At 37.0% G+C, this 13,944-nt stretch overlaps 1 protein-coding gene across 1 annotated transcript in view; it reads right to left on the bottom strand.

The window, feature by feature from the left end:
• VIPR2 (vasoactive intestinal peptide receptor 2) overlaps window positions 1-13,944 on the bottom strand; it is a gene marked incomplete at its 5' end in the record, with an annotated part of 49,169 nt that overhangs the window by 13,778 nt on the left and 21,447 nt on the right. Inside the window, 2 exons of the mRNA XM_008936131.1 lie at window positions 2,231-2,372; window positions 5,845-5,942. Of these exons, the coding sequence (XP_008934379.1) occupies window positions 2,231-2,372; window positions 5,845-5,942 (240 nt within the window). The remainder of the gene's footprint in view (window positions 1-2,230; window positions 2,373-5,844; window positions 5,943-13,944) is intronic.

Here is a 13,944-nt window from a genome sequence, read left to right as displayed (position 1 = left end):
GCAGGAATCTGGGATTCAAGAATTGAACATAAAAATGTTTCTGTTGAGACTGAGCTGAGAATTGTGATAACATGGTGATTATAACAGACTAAACAAAATGGACTAAATAAAACTTCCAGCTCCTGCATGCTTTATTCCCCCATTTTAAACATCCTTCATACCTCCACTGTTTCTGCTAAAATTCCAAGTACACTAAATACCTAAGTAAGTAACTTACTCGTTTAATGATTGATTCCTCTCTCTAAACATAGGTGTCTATTATGAAGTGGGATCCCCTCAGGGACATCAGTCACTAGCTGCTAAACCAGAAGGGCACAGACCTCCCAGAGATACTTTTTTGTAACCATCAGCCCCTTGTGGTGTCTCAGATGCCTCCCAAGTAACATACATGCCTATATTTATGCCTGTGTACATGCCTATATAGACAAAAAAGAGCCCAAAGGCTTGACTTAATTTCACTTGATTTTAGCTGCCTACAAGCAACGTTTCTGCTGAAACTAGCCAACCAATAGCCAACTGGCTCTTTATACAACTCATGAAGAGAAACAGTCATGTCCACAGAAAGTCTGAAAGCAGATTGAGATAACCTATCCAGGGGGAAAGACAGAAGCCCAAGAGAAAATGCTTAAGTTTAGTCATCTCACTTGGTAGGACTAGTCTTACCTCTGGACTTTGTAGCCACTGAAGGGATATCCAGTGCAGACCAGTAATGGGCCAGAAAATTTAACACGGAGAAAATTAAACATTTCAAAACGCAAGCTGCAATTTGCTTTTATATGTCTACTTACAACCAGACTAGCAGTCAAATTCTAAAAATTTTCTAATATTTTTAAATTCCAATACTACCTTACATTATATTTTTGATTTACACACCAGAACACCTTATCAAAATATTTTCCCTTCCTTCTGCAGCTAATCCTGCATCAGGTGCACTTCCGGATGCTGAACACTGATGGTATCTGTCAGTGAAGAGTCAGCCAAAATTATGGCTGTGTCATTGGGACCCAACACCTAGTTCCATTGCAATTTGAATTGTGTGCTTTTAAATACCTGTGTGTGCAGCAGAACCGTGGAACATCACACGCATCTTACAAAAAGGGCAAATCCCACAGGCTGTTACCTAAGAAAGGTCTCATCCAGCCAATGCAAGAGAAAGCAGCCTTGCCAAGTTGGTGTTAGATCATCCCACATACAAGGCAACAGAAATTACTCAACGGTCCACAAAACTGGACATATTCAAATACCAAGATAGGAAGCTTAGTTATTCTTCTAACTAGAGAATAAAAGAAATTGCAGAAATCAAGAAATATCTTAAGAGTCCATTGACTAATCTTTCAAGGACCTAGCAATTTCTGATTACCTCTGCCAATCTGCCTGCCTACTACTTTGGCTGCTTTGGCTCTACTAAATCTGAGCCTATTTGTCTTCATTAGAAATAGCCCAGATTATGAATTCATACATATGGCTTGGTAGTCATTGCAAAGTACTTTATGTTTTGGGATAATATGGCTTCATCAGTATAAAAATATCTTCCTTTAATTTTCTTCACACAAGCTTAAATTGTAGTAAATTCAGAAGATATTCAGCAATACTGTCAGACTTCTGCAGCACTTTTGACTGAAACAACGGAGTTAGAGAATGTAGAATATCATATAGTGATCAGTCTTCTAACAGTGAGATGAGATTTTTTTTAACCACTCTGCATTAAAATGCAATAAACAAACGAGTCAAGAATGCAGATGACAACACTTCTGTCACAGCCAGAAAGTACAGAGGGGTTAATAAAGACAACTCCTGCAAATACTTAGTTCCCTGACTCATTCCTCTCCCTCCCTTGATACCTGTCCAATTCCCGTACCCCCCGATAAAGCTGCTGGAACCTTTCAAGATGAGCTGCCTTTAACTCTTCTCAATTGATGGCACTTCTGCTCGTCTTAAACTCTCCCAGGTGATTAATGCAGTGGCCATATTTATTCTGAGTTACAGCTGGTCATTATTTGTTCTGGGAGATGATATGTCCCTTCATGGGCATGCAAAACAACATTAACTTCTCTTATTTGTGCTGCAGCCTTCTTTGTCTGGCTGCTTCTAACAGACCATTTTGCTAGTCATTATATTCTCTAGAGAACTGTCTACACTGACAGCTTGGTATTCCTGAATATTTACAAGGATCAGGGAGGAGAATGTAGTGATACAACAGTATTATACCAGGTAGCAAATGTTTTATTACCCATGAGGTTTGATCCTCTGGACAGTGAGCTGTGTTGGAGCTGGAATAGAGAATATCATCCTTGACTAAAACAGAGATTGCTCTTAGAATGAAAGAGAGGAACAGGTTCAGATGGATGTAGTTCCGAGTACAATGAAGTTTTCTAAGAAGAGATTTAAAAACAGGCATTTTAGATTTTGAGAAAGCTCTTGAACAGACTTCTATTACCCTACAGTCATTTCTTAGTAATATGAACCTTGAGTAAGAGCCTACCCTTTTCTCCTCTGTCATACTCTGTGTTGCCTTCCTGTTTGGTTTTATCATTCTCATCCTCATCATCATCATAGGCTGTCCAAAATACACCAACAGAATATATTTTACTTCTTTTCAGCATCACAGACCAAAAGATCCCAGTGGTATTTCTCCCACACTTTAACATAAACTGATAATAAGCATAGATTATTCTATACTTCTGTTTGTGCACTGGTGCCAGTGTGTTTCTTGCAAATAAAACTTTGATTATCCTGGATGTATTTCAGGCAGGCTCTCATCTATTATTTTCTGGTTTAATTTCTTATTTAACTCCTGCATTTTCCTATGTAATGGCTTTTCATCCTATGATGTGAGTGTATGCAGGAACAAATAACAACACATTCAAAACATTAGACTGCCCATCTTTTCTATCCAGTGAGATGTAGAACTTCTCTTCTTTAGACCAGCAGCCATGTGAAAGTCTGGCAAACAAATGACAAATTAAATATTCCAAATGGATGGGTATTCAGGGGAAGCAAGTTATAAATTGAGTGCTTCAAGATCTTCCCATTTAACAGAATTGTTTAATATCAAATGCCCAGAAATCAGACTGCTAAGAGGTTTTTTTTTTTGTCAAAACCAGCACCTTGAACTGCACCTGGAAATAAGCGAGAAGCCAGGGCATTGTAGCAAGCACGAGTACTGAAAGAATGAAGATACAACAGGATGTTATGTTGGAGTGCCATGGCAGCATCCAAGTAGTCTTCATGTTCCGATTTTTTTTACTAAAGAACACTAAATAATCCATTCTGAAACTACTAAAACAAGAACAGTTACAGTGAGCGTAGGGAAGTAAATGAACAGATCCATCTTGCTAGTCCCCAGTTTGGCAAAGGGCATAACACCAGGCTGAACTTAAAGCAGTTGTCAAAAATCCAGTGATTTCTCTAGCTATGAATATCCTTTGCTGAAACAGGATCCGAGAAAAACTGAAGTACCACCGATACGCTGGACCGCACTGTACCTTCCTATGGAACATTGCATGCTCCTGTCTGAAGCGCTGGGGCTTAACCCCCAGCCCTTCATCAGGGTTGGCATATGGATGATGTCCACAACCAGGCAAGAAAGACCCTCCTGACTGGTTTTCACCCAGGGTCTGGCCAGCCTTGGATGGGAACTGATGAGGAGATCACCATCAGGTGCCTCCACCTTCCACATCAACTTGGAGGCAGGGCAAGAAGCCACCTCTAGAAGGGCTTACTGCTTGCAGGGGGGTTGAGAGGTTTGTCTGAATGTTCAGTGGTTGTGTGGGGATTCTGGCTATTGGAAGGGCTTCCTGACTCTTCAAGGCAAGTGGGGTTCCCAGGATGGCAGGGCTGGAACAGGAAGCTGTCTGGGAGTCCTTCCTGTATAACTCTGCTCATAGCCTGGCTGCTGCCATCTCCAATGTCTTGGCTGGCTTGCTCCCTTTGTCATGTCCCCTGTGGTGGGTGAGTGCATTGACATGTTCCTCCCTCTGGTTGTCTGGCACTTTGGACCTCTGGTGTATGATATGGTAGTGGAGGGAGGAGTTTGGCTGTTGGTCTGCCATTTAATATCATTCTATATTGGACAAGTAGCCAGCAGAATACCATCAGAGATACATGCAAGCTGCAAATGGGAGGAAAATATTTTTCTTGGCTAATTTAGATTAGTTCTCCATTCCATTCAGTAACTGAAATAATAAATGTTGGGTGTGTATACCAGGCTGCTAAACCAACCCTGTGGAGGTAGTAGGCAAGAAACTGTTTTTATGTATGATGATTTGAAATGACAAAGAAATACTATTTAGCAATGAAACAAAAGCTGTCATGCTTACTCCTTTTGATATGACTACCTCATGATGCAAAACCACCATGTGGAGAACGTACATAGACAGTTGATGCATATGACAGCACGTGCTACAGAAATTATAGAGATTCATATTTTTCTCCTTGGTAAGGAAAACATCAGATAATTTGACTCTTTTTGGAGGTTTTATTATACAGGAGTAACACCAAAGGAAGTATGGTAAGATCTCTGATATGTTCTAGAATGTCAGTGTTATGTGGAAACGTGCTGTTCTACAATTTATTTTCATGTTGAGTTGGTGAACTTCAGATGAAGATTTTCTACAATATCTGAAAACTAGTATTTATTTTCAAACATTTTGATAGCCACTTTTCCGAAACTTTATGATATATTAAAACTTAAGAAATTAAAAATGAAGAAATAGAAACTTGCAGTCTAAGATGGGTAAAGAAACTTCTTTTGACGAAATCAAAATTTTTAGCTTTACTCTTTATAAATTAAGTTTGCAGAAGCAAGAATGTGCCTGGCAAAGTGCAACCGTCAACAGGAAATCTTGTGGTAAGTCAGAAAACAGCTCTAATTATAATAAGTACATAGACTATTATGTGGGTAGTGGAACTATAGTAATTTGAAAAATGACAACAGCTTAGTCTGGCAATGTATTTATGTTATATGTCTTTGTTTTGAGACTAAAAGGTTAGCCAGATATAAAATTATTTCCATTTACAATGCTTCCAAATGTGTCTTTTACAGGTATTAATAATTGGAACACATAATGTTTCTGTAAAGATTAAAATCAAGTCCAGTTCTTTGAAAGAAACGCAGAACAGAATATTGCAATTGCATGAAAACCTTCAGAAACAGCTCCCCTTTTCCCACCCAACAGTTCTGCCTTTCATCTGCTTATAGGTGACACTGTAAAAGCTGCAAAGCCCTGAGGCTGTATCTCTACTGCCAGACAGCACATAATATAGAATGGACTACAGAAGTCAAATCATAATACTTGAAAAAGAATTTGCACTTCCTTGTCAGGAGCACAGTATCTACAATAAACTCCACATTATTCTATGTTTTCTTTCTTTAAAAATACTGCAGATATTCAGGATTAAATGAAGTATAATTTGAAGCATACATATACAAATCCAGCAATGCTGATCTCTCCACTTGGAGGGATTGATTACCTTTGATTATAGTACCTATGGAGACCACTTAAAAGCTTCTGCAAGTGGCTGCCCACTTGTCCAGTGTTGAGACCAGCATACTGCTAATTTTCAAGAGCAATTCAAGGTGTTGATTTTAATAATCAAATAGAAAATGTGTTATAAAATCCATTCCTAAATGACTACTCTTTATTACATGCACTGTAATGTCTGTAAATTTATAAAATCTTTTGGTTTTTTTTAGTAAGACTGGTGCTTGCGAAAATCAAGTTTGCATGACATTACTGTCAGCTTTGATAAAAGTGTAAAACCAATGCATCTTCTAAATGTCTGAGCAATCAGATAACAGTTAAAACTGTCCTGTCATTGTGCATATTCATGAAAAACACATACCTGAAAAGGCAAAGAATTATACTTCCCGTTGTCAGAGCAATCAGAGATACACTGTGTCCAAGAGTATAAATTGCCTTCACCCTTACATAGAAGTTGACCTGCACAGAAAAAATACATATGCAAAAACCACATACCAATATGTGAAATTGTGAAATGATGTAATTTTTCATTAAATAGCTCTGAAGGCTAAATAATTAGCATTACAGTCACTCTGTTCTACAGTACATGATAAGAATGTTGTATCTTTAGTCCAAAATTTTTGCAAGGCAACATCTCAAGCCAATTTATCTTAGTAGAAAATTCACCTTCAGTAACTTATACACAAGCAGGTAGAATTTCAGATGACTATCCCATGTCAATGAGGTCAGAAGAAAGAATCATATTCATCAGCTTGCATAAACACAACCAAAGTGGGAAGAATAAGCCACAGTTTAAAAGAATGGATTATCTCTGAATCCTTCTCAGTCCTTCTGAGGACTCTAGTGTACTTTGGAATGCATTTATACATGAGTTTAATTTTAAGACATGTTTAAGTCTCATTAACTTCCTAATTTATATGTTTAAATAATTTGTGACCCAAACAACCTTTTCTTTCTTTAGTAAAGTTATTTGCTAAAATTCAAGAGGAAAAGCTGAAAAAAGGCTGAAGGGCACAGTCCACTGACAGTTATATGAAAATTTACCAGCTACATATTACATTAAATCCTATTCTGAATGACATCAAGAAAAATAATGCTCAACATTCTCAAAATTAAGCTGCTTCCTGAGTTATGCCTACAAAGAAGTCATTAGACTGCCATTATTTTCCATTCAAGCTATATAAAATATTAAAACTGTAGGTTTTTTACAATGTTACAGAATTAAACTTTTTAATACCAGTGGTAGAATGTGCTATGTATAACAGACAAAATTTCAGTGTTTACTGCAGATGGTTATATTGCTCACCTTCTTGAACAATGTTTGTAAAAAGTATCAGGGAAATAATACTTTAAAATAAACTAAGAGACTAAAAGGAAGAGCAAATCACTGTATTTTTATAGCATTTAAAAGGCCAAGTAAAGAACTTTAGCAATCACGATTCATGATGAAATTAGCTGGACATTCACTTAGCAAATACTATACAGATATGGAAAAGATTAAATGAAATGTGAAATGAAATGAACAATCTTGCAACTGCACTATCATAGATATGGTTAAAGGTGAAAAACAAGGGAAATGTAACTGCCACATATCTTAAGTGTATTCATAGCAACTGGCATGATTGTTAGGACCTAAAGTGGTATAGGAGGTATCATAGGAAACAAATCTGTTTTGTTAATTGGAGAAGTAAGCTGTGATGGCTTTTTTGACAACAGTCCTGACATTTTAATGTTTTGGTTGCCTTACATAATATACATTTACTGCAGAGATAAAGAAGGAAAATATGCATTTAATGAAGTTTCCAGTGCCATTAGAATGACCTTAAGAAAGTTCCTCAGTTAAAATCCCAGACAAATACAGCTATTTTTTTTTAAACTGGTGTCCCTGGCAGGTTAAAATGGTAAAACAAAATATTACGTTATTGCTTTTATAGGCTCTTCTCTATACTTGCAGAGCTTCACTGCATTCCCAGGGACTCTGTGGGCATAAACCATAGGCTCTATTTCATCTAGCATTAGATGTCTATGCTGCAAATATAAACATCTAAAGCAATGTAGGGTCTCTTCGCAGGAGATTCCAGGAAACACATTTTGTATCTATGTAAGCAGCCAACATGGACTTCCTTGGATATATATCTATGGACAATGAAGAGGCTCCACAGTGACTAAATCAAGTGTAGCTACCCAGAGTTGACAAATGCTGGCACTCAGACACCCCCAAAAGATCCTGTTTTTCTACATGAACCCTGTGTTTGTAAAATACAATAAGTAGTCCAAGGTTTCTTGAACAATGTTGCTAAAATTGTTTTCAGATACAATTCTAAAAATATTTTTTTTATAATTAACATAATTTCACATGAAGAGCAGTTCTTCAGAACTGATTTAAATTTTCTGCTAGAATGGCAGAATTATACTCCCCAGTTTTGCTCATTTTTCGATGGCTCTAAAAACTATGCCTATGGACAAGCACTGCAGATCACACCCTACACTTCTTTAATATGGCTTCTGTCCTAACAATAGGAATATCAGCCAATTTCCAGGCAACTTTTTGGGAATAGAGTGATGAACAGTTTCTCAGCAGCAATTACAACAGGCCATGGCACCAAGAACTTCAAATACTTTGGGCACCCTCCTTCATTTATTCAACCTGACCGTCTCTGCAAAATTATGGAAAAAGGATGCTCTGAAAAATGACTTAATTTGGCAGCTTCATGTCCCCATTAACAGTATTCTGCAAGAAAAAGAATTTTCTTTCTGACCCCTGAGCAAGTCATAGAATAGTTTTAATTGGAAATGACCCTTAATTAGGAGTTGCAAATACAGTGTAAAGCTTAGAAATGATGCACAACAGTTCCACGATATGTTCTGTTTGTTATCATCTTGTTGGCATTTGCACATCCTGTTTCTACTGAGTGCATTTTTACTGAGTATACACATAGAAGCCTAAATGGTCTCTAAATAAAAAATTCTAAACAGCCACCATGTAAATATTGTAAATTTGAGGGAGACAAATGTAATTTGTAAAATGTTATAATGTCAATAAATCCGTGCTGTTTAAATACTAAGTCAAGGATTTCTTGTTCACTTTCATGGGAAAAACTGATTGGCAGAGATACATTTTTAATAGTAACAGTGATATTCAACATCACAGTACTGCAGAGCAGAGATGAGGGTCTTGCCAGGTATCCTAAAGCCATGCACACAACACCTGGTAAGACTGGACACAAGGATAACTTTATACCACTCTCGTCTTCTTATCCTGGGAACTACCAAGTAGCTTAATGATGCTGACATGTTAAATTGCTGGCCTCCTGTAGGTGGTATTTATTAAGAGCCTCCAAAAGGAAAGCACTTAAACCAGGACTTCTGACGTAAATTGTCCCCTGGCCCTTCACAGTGTCCAGTAGAACGGACTTCTTCCCTCTTATTCAGGTTTCTCATTGTGTTTGAAAATCTTAAAGCAGCTGTAAGGTCCCTTTCTGCTGCTGAGCAGCCAAAGCGTGCTAGGAGTTCATTATAAGATCTGCTCCGAAGACAGTCTCAGGTTTCCCTGAGGAGCAGAAAAAACTCCAAGACAGGAAGCATGTGAGATTAAAAGGAAACAATGTGTCAAACAGATGACTAAACTGACCCAACTGTGTACTCTCCTCGAAGTACCACGGCTTCTATACTCCAGACTTAAGATTATCTCCCTCTGGCTAGACATTCAACTTTCTCCAGTCAACTACTTCCTTCATTTCAAAACTCTCTTTTACTGACTTTGGTTAGACTTTTCTTCCTAGATCTTTAAAAATGTTTGAATTAATAAAATAGATTTAGTTTACAATACAGATATCATGATTATATAATTCTGCTGTTAGTGACTACTTATACCATATTTACATGAGAGATCAAGCTGTCCAGCAACTATAAGAAGTGATTTTAACTTGCATGTTTCCTTTCAACAATAAAAAGTAGGTATTCTTGAACATTTGACATATTTGAGAACTCATTACTCAAGTCCTCGGCTTCTACCTGGCACTGAATATAATAGTTTCTCCAAAATGAGTCATAACATCCTTTACTATTAATTCACCTGAAGGGTTTCTGTATTTACTGCAGGGAGAGGATTTCAAAGGCTGTACTATGGGTACATATCCTTACTGTTCTGAGTGACTAGTCCATGCTGTACAACATACACAAATGTCTTACTATTTTACTACATGTCTTACTATCACACAATGATCCAGTTAAGCTATATCAGCACCTTTATGTTTAATGTCTTAAATTACAGCCCAGAGTGTGAATTCTGCTCGTCAGTATAGAACACCTCAATTGTTGATATTCATTCTATCCTTTCAAATACATAAAGGAAAATCAAACTAACAACATCATTCTAGCTATAAAATATCTAAGTAATAAAATCTCCATTATCAAATTGCCTTTTTTTTTTTTTTGCTGGCCAGACCAACTAAAGTTAAGCTACCAACTCATGACACTGAAATGAATATGCCAGTTCTAGCACCAGCTGATTTCATATCAGTACCTAAGGTAAGAAGTGCTCTGCTAGCTATCGTGGATGCTAATTTATTACCAAGTAAGAGAGGATAGAGATCTGTTCTCATCTGTCAAGCTCCCACTTGCAACATCTTAATTAGCAAAAGGTTTGTCCAACTTTTCTGATTTTCATAGCAACAGACATACTAGCTCCCCTCCTTACAAAGCCAGAGGTACTGATTACAGAATCAAGACCTGAAAAAATGCAGCCAAGATTGACATTCAGCTCACCCTTAAGTAGACATCATGGTGTGGTCAACACAAGTTCCACTGATGTAATGAACAAACCATACCTGCTTGCCCAGACGTAGTTATGTACAAGTACTTGCCCTGGGGTACCCAGGAAAGGCAGATGTGACAAAGGACCTCTTTGCTGGAGTGGCAGTGGCGAGTCAAATGACACTAATACTTGTGTTTAGGCAATCACATCAAACCTTGTTTCCACACACTAGTGATTAGACATCTACATGTCAAATAAATATCCAGCTTCAGTAATTTTGATATGTAAGCTGAACTTCAGCCTTCCAGGTTGTAAAGTATGTGGCAAGTATGTGAATGTAAACGTCTATAAACTTGACGTGGTTGACTGTGTTGGCATGGACATGACTGAAAGACCCAAGTTATTTGTTCCAGGACCTGCTCAGATATTGTGAATACAGCTGGGTCAGTTCCCACCACATAAGGAAGCCTGCTATGTCAGGTGAAAGGTTTCATATTTGACTTATATTCTGAACAGGTAAGAAGAAATCTCCTGTTTTCTGATCACTTCTTCTGATGCAATTATTTGCAATTCAACAAGTTTGCCGCTTATAAAACAGTCACCGCTTGTGTTACATAATTCTCTCATTTATGCACTGTATTTTTATGACGTTAATAATCCTTTAAAAGGTTCAAGCATACCAGATCCAAACAGAGGTTGTACATTCTCCTTAATTTCTATCTTGCCTTGGAAATTTTTGTTTAGGAAATACGTAAATTATTTGGTGCCAAGTATATAAAAGTTATAACCATGTTTAGTCTGCATTGCCTTTGATTACTTTTTCCATATTTTTGCCTACCTTCATTTCAGAATGAATTGTACCACTGCTACATTGTTTTCCTTTCTTCATTCTTGTCCTAGACACAGCACCTATTATACTTTCATACATTAACAGAATCAATTCATCTACAGACTTTAACGACCCATGGTCACTACAGTCCTTAGATGGCATGCACTGAAATGCATCATTTTGGCCTACAAGCCACTACTGGGAAATTGCAGTCAGACCAATGTTCCCATGGGAAAGCCTTGATTCTGCTTGTATGTTCTGCATTGCTTCTTGTCAGGAACAATTTGAACTCCATGCATCTTTTACTTCCCCTTTTCTTGGGATCCATTATACTGGCTAACAACACAGAAATTTATCTGATTTATGTAGTTCAACCAAGTATTTTTTTCCATTTTTTGTGGAATTTTTTTTTTGTCCCTAAGAAGTTGAATTTAGTAGAAGCAAATTTGCCTCCCACTAAACGTTCTCCATGTCCAGGAATGCAGTTCCTGTTTACTTCCTTAAAACAAGAGTAAAGTGCAAGACAGTACAGTAAAGAAAGAGATGCGCTACAAGCCACTGAATTTTGCAGGGCTAAGGCCATCTAAGCTAGGTACCGAGATTCTCCTTATAATCAATGAACAGAAGCAGCAGAATTCTATTCATGCCATCCTAAGACAGGCACCTAAAATAACTTAGCACGATAGTGAAGGGAAAACATTTACTATTTCTTCATTAAATATGAACGGAACCTAGAGACTAATGCAGATGCAGATGGCATATGTCTAAAGTTAGATAATGTGACTCTGTCCCAAGAGTTTCCCCACAGATTTGGTCATCTTTCCATTAGGCAGTAAAAACTTTTGGGTTTATTTCCATTAAGGCCTTTTTTTTTTTTTTTTTTTTTTTTTTTATCTTGTTTGGAAGACCAAAATTTAAAACCTGGCATTTGATTTTTCTTTTACTTGGAATTTTTCGATCTGAGGTCCAATTCTCATGGATTTCTGATACCACAAGTCTGTTTTCTCAGTAACATTATCATTAAGAAAAAATACAACATATTTTAAAATCTTTCCAGTAACTACTGGTGACTAGGTGAAATTAATAAGGTAAGACTCATTTAGCTTAATATATGCAACAGTGGGATGTAATCTTTCTAGAAGTTAGGCAACTCAACAGAACTAGCTGTTGTCCCCTGCAAAAGGATGACTCAGTGCAAGAGAACAAACTCTTCTACACTATGTTTAATGTGTCTTATTGTGGTTGTAGCAATTCAAAGAAATCAGGATGATATGATTTCTGTGCAGGCTCCAAAGACTTGATCTCCTTCCACAGCAAAAAAGGCAGAGGCAGTCGGGATTAAATGCAGCTGAGTATGTTGTATAAATCTAGTCAGATTAAATTAATTTGAGTAGTAATTCTAGTCACACAAGTATATATTTTTTTGCTTACTGTTTGAAAATTTCGGTTTTGTGATGTGTCTATACATTAGCAGCCATCATATTACTGGCAACTGCACACAGGCTTAGTGATGTTAGTGATTAACATAATGAGCATGTATTTCACAGTTACTAAACGCTAATGAAAAAGAACCCAGCAGTGCCTGGTATAGACAAATTACAGGAAAGTGAAGGAGGAGGCATTTTGAACGTAAATCTCCTAAAAGGTCAGGTATCAGAAGCTACTGATTAAGTTATGCTTTAAACACTCTTTTCCCACAGAAAGACAAAAATTCTGGATTTTCATCCTGTGTTGCACCATTCTCAAAATAGGGGCTTGAATATGTACATACATCTGTGTGCACACAGACAATGTATACTTTATAAATTAGAAATTAAATTAATCCAAGAAAACCTAATTTAAATAAAAGTAAAAACAATGTTCATCAATTCAGTTTCCTTCAAACCCACATAAGTTAAACTGATTAAAGATTTTGGGTAGCTAAAGTTTGAGCCTCAGTCTTTTTAATGTCTTCTGTTGTAATCTGTATTCATTCAAAGCAAGACACTGGTCAAAACAAGTTTCCATTCTCAGTGGATCTAAAATGAGCACAGAGCACGTTATGAGCTCCAATTCTAGCTGCCGTAAAGTACAAGTTATATTTTTGTTCAGAATATCCTGTGCTTTTCTCTTAAAGGGTATTTTGCAGAAGACAGTACTGCAGAATGATTTTATAGCATTGAAGAAAACCAAGATACCCATTTCAAATTTGTTGTTTCTTAATAGTATCCCAACATTGCATTTGTTTGAGGAAGTTCTGCTAAAAGTGTTGAGTTCAAAGGCCTTCTCTAGCACATTTTTAATCTTATTCATTATCTTGTAACTATGTCTGCTCTTAATACCTTCACCATGTAACCTGCCTTTTTTTGACTTGTGCCTTGTATTTCCCGAGATGCGAATCTAAACTCAAATATGTAGAGGGAGAAAGAACAGTTATTCAAAGGTACTTTTTGCCTAATGGCCTCCTTCCCTTATGAATAAAATACTATCTGTGGTTGTTACCAATGAAGCGTACTGCACAAAAGTTCTTGACTAACCTGTCTGTAAGAGTGCCTCCACAACTTCCTGGAGAGTTTATCTCCAATTCATAATCCCTCAGTACTCATGCTTATGTGGATAAATTTAAGGTCTCTGAGATCTGCTCTTGACTGTCCTGGCTAGACTATGATCTGCCATCATGCTTCCAGGTTAACCAATTTCAGAGGCTGTCAGTTTGAAAAGCCATCAAATAAACAGACAAAAGAAAAAAAAAACAAAAAAAAAAAGATGTTCTTTTAAAAAACTTGTTCATAATCATTCAAAGAGAAGGAAAGCAGCTTAAATGGATTTGCAGGCAGTCTCAGAATCCAATGCAAATTTATTGAAGAGCATTTCTGAGACCATTTTTACATGAGTGA

The sequence above is a fragment of the Merops nubicus genome, unplaced genomic scaffold (assembly GCF_000691845.1).
Source record: "Merops nubicus isolate BGI_N331 unplaced genomic scaffold, ASM69184v1 scaffold3150, whole genome shotgun sequence".
NCBI classification, from domain to species: Eukaryota; Metazoa; Chordata; class Aves; order Coraciiformes; family Meropidae; genus Merops; species Merops nubicus.
This window is presented reverse-complemented; position numbering and strand designations above follow the sequence as displayed.